General features: G+C 39.2%; 1 protein-coding gene across 1 annotated transcript; it reads right to left on the bottom strand.

Annotated features, from left to right (window-relative positions):
* Positions 1-849: 849 nt before the first annotated feature.
* On the bottom strand, positions 850-3,408 carry Usp26 (ubiquitin specific peptidase 26). The gene has a single exon (XM_005363794.2). The coding sequence runs from the start codon at positions 3,406-3,408 to the stop codon at positions 850-852; it is 2,559 nt and encodes an 852-aa protein (XP_005363851.2).
* Positions 3,409-5,633: the final 2,225 nt, after the last annotated feature.

Below are 5,633 nucleotides of genomic sequence, written 5' to 3'. Positions count from 1 at the left end.
CCAGCTTTCAGAAAACATAACTGACGAGATGAAGAATTCCTCCGGCTCAAAATCTAAGTAGTATTGTGGCTGGTGCTGCTGTTTCTGATGAAGAGTTGAAGAGAGTATTTGAGGAGCTGGCACTGGAGCCAAGAAGGAAACCAGACACCTTAACCAAGCCAGGGACCTAGAACTAGAAAGGGCTGCAGCCAGTAAGCGGTTAACCAGAGAGCTAGCCAACGTCTGTAGACATAAAAATTTTCTTCTCTCTTCACTCCAGGTGCCACTATTTAGTGATCTCCATTGTAAGAAAGCTGGGAGGGGACAGGGATTCCAAACCATTTCAAACAGTCAGCAAGATAGAAGCACCAGGCTGGGCTAACAGTGCTAGGTAGACTCTCCTGAACCTTTGGCTATCTGGATGTGAGCTTTTTCCTTCTGATTATGTAAGAGCTTTTTCATTATAACTTATTATGGTGATCATGCAAGAATGAAAATTGAAACAAGAAAAAATGTACCTCTTTTAGTAGAATGTTTATGACTGCAGGAAAATAAGGCACTTTTATCAATATAAAGAAAACCCTGGGTTATACATTTTCTGTAGAGAATACTGAGAACTTCACTATCAATAAGTCTATTTTTTGACAAAAAGCATAAAAACCACAGTTCCAGTCTTGTCTGAGGGAAGAAAACTCATTAGCATCAGCAGTAATTATGCAATTAATATGGTTAGAGTTACAAAGGTGATTTCTCTGTAAATGTTTGTTGAGATGTTGGTCTTGGGCTAATTATCTGTTCTTCTCAATCCAGTTTAAGTGAGTAAGGCATTCGGGTAGATAGTTACTATAGACTATGTCCCTCATATTACTCCTATGACATTTTACAAGCCTGAGCTTCCTTTGCCAAGAGGTCTTCGAAGATCTCATTATGCATATAAAAGAAGACATACCCAGTGGAAAGCCTAGCCTTCTGCATAAGCTCCTCTTGTATTTTTGTCACATGCGGATCATTATAAGTGAACCAATTCTTCTTCCTGAAGTCAAAGGCATCATTGATATAGTGGCCTCCATGGGGACTGCTCCCAATATGACTGATAATATTAATGAGCCTGTAATAATTGTCTCCTTTTGGCTCAACCGTTTTGGGTTCCACTTTGCCTCTTAGCTTTGTCTTCTTACCTGAACTATCTTTGCTTCCTAAGTTCTTACTGGAGTCTAGAGAGCCCTGTAACTTCACATTGCCACTCTGGGTATGTGACTCAGCAGGTTTACTGAAGCAACCTATTTGTTCCTGGGAGCTTGGTTTTGGATGGCTCTGAGTAACTGCCTCTCGGGAGGTCTGTTTACCATTTCTCTGTTCCTGATGTTTTTGAACCTGTTGGTACTTTAGGGATCTTTCTGGAATTCTGAGATCGTTATCTTTAGTAGCCTTGCTGAAGCTACCAGAATCTAACTCACTAGATGTACATGCTTTCTTGCGTTTCTTGTGTTTCTTTGTCTCCTTTGTTAATTTTGACCCACTTACATTTTGTGTGGTACCCTTTCCCTGATCTTCCTGCTTCACTTTCCCACTCAACACCTTAGAGACTCTCCTTACATTTTGTGCTTCTGACTCCTTGTTTGAGCTTTTGTTTCCAGTTGAGGAATCCTTGGGTCCTGAGGTCATCATTGAATGAAATGACTCTTTGAGTATTTCGGAACCCAACTCTTTAAGGGGTTTTAGTAAGTCAAAATCTTTAACATGTGCATTTTGGCTAATGGGCTGAGGTGGCTTTGTGTTTTCATTGCAATGATAAGACAGCTTTAAAATTTTGGAAATAATGACGTGTTGCTCATCCTTCTTCATTATCTGCGACTCAGTAAAGATATAGCGCTTAAGGTGAATAATAATAACCCTGGGTAGGAGGACAAACTTATGCACTGCCATAGATCTGTTGTGCATACACCTTTCGCATCTATGTTCAAGTTCTTCTGCTTTAAAAAAAAGATCAAAACTGGATTGGATAGACAAGTTGAGACCTTTCAATCCTTGAGGAATGCTGATGGAGAGATAATTACCCGGTTCTTTCCTGTGAACAACCAGGCCACAAGCTTTACAAAAAATAGATCTCATCAACTCAAATTCGAAATTATTGGCAACAGGACAAAAAGGTATTTTGTCGATAATATCATGGTTAGCAAAAATCTGTCTAAGTAAATTATTTCTCCCAGATTCATTTTCAGCTTGCCACAATACGGTTAATTTTTGAACAGCTTCCTTCAACTGAACTAAACAGAGACTTAAAAACTCATGCGCGTCATTCTGCCTATAAGCAGTGAATATCTCTCCAAATTGTGGAAGGACTTTTGTAAAATTTATAAGTAATGTCTCCCTAGCTTTTGCACTGTAAATATCTTTCAGAACCAGAAGTTGCATCAAGCGCATGTTAAAATCATCTCTGGGAGGTCTAATCCATGGGAAACCCTGATTGAACAACTCATTAACAAACAGTGGAACTGCGCACAGAGACTGTAATACTACGTTTATATAACAGGTATTTCCCACATTGGGCAGGCCTTGCCATGCTTTTTCTGGGTACAGTAAGAGTCTCTTTATATACTCATGCCACTCTATGTCTTTGGCCATAGAGCATGGTTCCAACAGAAATGGCGAAAATAATTTTGTAAGGAGATCATGAATATTACGAACACTCAAATCAGACTCCTCGGGATTGTTGGTCTCAGATGAAAAGCCAAATCCTGGTTTACTCTTTTCTGCCTCTCTTAAATCCCTTTCTTTTTCTTTATTATCATGTACAGACACCACTGACTTTGCCTCAGATTTCTTACTGCTGCCCTGTCGGATGTTCTCTGTTGCCTTCTTTTCTGAATTACGTGAGGATCTTTTCCTCTTTACAAGTTGTTTTTCTGAGACCCCTGCACTATTAGGTGTGGTTGATGAGGATGAAGACAAAGGCATCTCATCAAGCACTGGTGCTCCACTTTTTTTGGCTGATTTGAAGCACTTACTGTTTCGTTCTGCACGAACTTCCCGTCGTAAAGAAACACCTAACTCCTGGGTGCTTGTGCTAGGACCACCAGATCTCTCCTTATTATTTCTCCGGAATGCCCTAAGATTTCTTTGATGAACTCTGTCTAGGAATTTCTTCAGTTGTCTGGCATATATGGTGGTTAGGTTCTCAACAAACAAGAAATCGTTATTTTTAAAAGTTAAATTTAGGTAATTCTGGTCTTTACCATAGGATCTAAGGACCACACTTTTAATATTATTCTTTAGCTGCAAAGCTTTGATCTTCCCAGTGCTAAAACAGAGCTGAAGTTTAGCTTCCTGTTTTCCCATTATTGTTTTAATGAATGCAGCTCGTGGCTTAGATATTCCTGCCTTTGCACACCACATTTGGATTTGAGCGTGAATCAACTGGGAATCCATACTCATTTTCTTAACACGTTACCTAAGGAGACAACAAGGAAATAGCATATTACTTTTTATACACAATGACTCATTCTAATATTCGCTCTATATTAAAAATAATTCATGTTTTGAGTATCTAGCCCTTTAGTGATTAACCAATACCTTTTGAGAGAAATCTATGGTTGTAAAAGAACAGAAATCTTGATTATCCGTGCAAGACCGTGATTTAAAAATATCCAAGAAAAAGTACTTTCAGATATGACGGAAATGTTTATATAAAACCAAAACTCCATTCCTATATACTAAATCTCCTTTCCACCACAAAATTAGACTCTATTCTGATTAATTTCACCTTTTCAATGGAAATTATGAAACCCTTAGAAAACTTTTAAGACACATCTAAAAGGTGTACTGAAGAGTACCTTGGGTATATATGTAGACAACCAAAATAAATGTTTAAGCAAACAGGAGCGCTAAGTAGCCCTTACCCCAAAGGCAGATGGCTATCCTTGATGTATAGAGGAATGCATACATGGGATACTCAGAGTAAATCCAGCTACCTCATTCCAAATCCAGTTACATTACCTTCTTCCACTTAGCACTGAGGAATCACCATATATTTTATCCTTCATTGAAAAAGTTGAATAACAACTTCATAACCATCAAATATAAAGATGGATGATTTCTGTAGCCAGCTCTGTCACCTCACCCAAGTTAGTTCTCTATACTCAAACTCACTGTGGAAACTGGAGCCTAGCTCTGTGTTATAGCAATGCTTTCAATGCAGAAAGTACCCAGGTCAATCCTGAGAAGTCAAAATAAATTCTACAAAAATAGCCAAGAAGCATCAGATGTATTTAATTACTGAAAATTAGAAGTTTCCAAGTAATCTGGAGAAAAATTCGAATTAGTGATATCAGTTAGCAGTACAAATATTCGCATCACAAAGAATGTTTAAGAATTCATTGGAAATTGTGTTTTCTCCTAAATAGTTAATATTCCCCGCTTAGTCTGGACTATATTGTTAGCTAACTCAGCATGTTGTCCTTATGAATACCAAGGAAAAACTTCTGCTTAATCCACGCGCAAATGAGCAAAAATTAATTGGTAGTGCACAATTAAGTTTGTGTTATGTGCTCATCCATATAAGAAAAGGCCATTTGCACAAAAGTGAAAGAATGACTTTATCTGCCACGGTGGAAATGGATCCATAAAAACATTCGGGCACAGCAGCAAATTCAAGTTCTCTAGATTTTTTTGGTGGGGGGGGGAGGGGCCTGGTTGGGAAGTTCAAGACAGGATTTTTCTAGGTAGCCACAGTTGTTGTCCTTGAAATCACTTCACAGACCAGGTTGACCTTGAACACACAGCTCTACCTGCTGCTGCTTTCTGAGTGCTGCAACTAAAGGTATACACCACCACGCCTGGCTTCATGTTCTCTAAAGTACGTACAGTTCACTGCCATACCTGTGCATGCTAAGTTAGGCTTTAAATAATTTTCTCTTTACAATTCTTGATTGGTCTTCATTTTGTTTAAACATTCAACAGAACCTAAGAATTATTTCCCTTCCACATTTAGATTTCTACCAAACCAAGCTGCGTGCACACATGCTCACACACACACACACACACACACACACACACACACAATGTGTGACCAGGCATGAACGAATACAGGTTTCAGCCAGCCTGATCTATGAGGGAAACAATGTCCTCCCAAAATTTCATGTCTTTTCTTTCTAACGATAGTGAAGTACTCTAACATCCTCTTGGTACTTCTACTCTATGTACTCAAGACCAGTTAGGAGCCTGGCATAGTGTCACAGATCTTTAAACACAGCACTGGGGAGGCAGAGGCAGTTTGATCTCTGAGTCTGAGGATGGCCTGGTCTACATAATGAGTTCCAGAACAGCTAGGACTACATGGAGAGACCCTGTCTAAACAAAAAAAAAAAAAACAAAAACAAAAACAGAATAAAAGATAGGTGTGCTTATAAAATTGTGTCTGTATTTTCCAACTATTTCCTTGAAGTTTGACATACATTTCATTCCCAAGTAAAGGAAACTTCTTTAAGCTCACTGAGTGCGATAAGCAAAGACCAAGGACCACCTATGCTGACAGAAAGGTGAGCTGTGGCTGGGTGGTGGTGGCTCATGCCTTTAATCCCAGCACTTGGGAGGCAGAGGCAGGCGGATCTCTGTGAGTTCGAGACCAGCCTGGTCTACAAGAGCTAATTCCAGGA

The sequence above is a fragment of the Microtus ochrogaster genome, linkage group LG10, assembly GCF_000317375.1.
Source record: "Microtus ochrogaster isolate Prairie Vole_2 linkage group LG10, MicOch1.0, whole genome shotgun sequence".
NCBI lineage: Eukaryota > Metazoa > Chordata > Mammalia > Rodentia > Cricetidae > Microtus > Microtus ochrogaster.
This window is presented reverse-complemented; position numbering and strand designations above follow the sequence as displayed.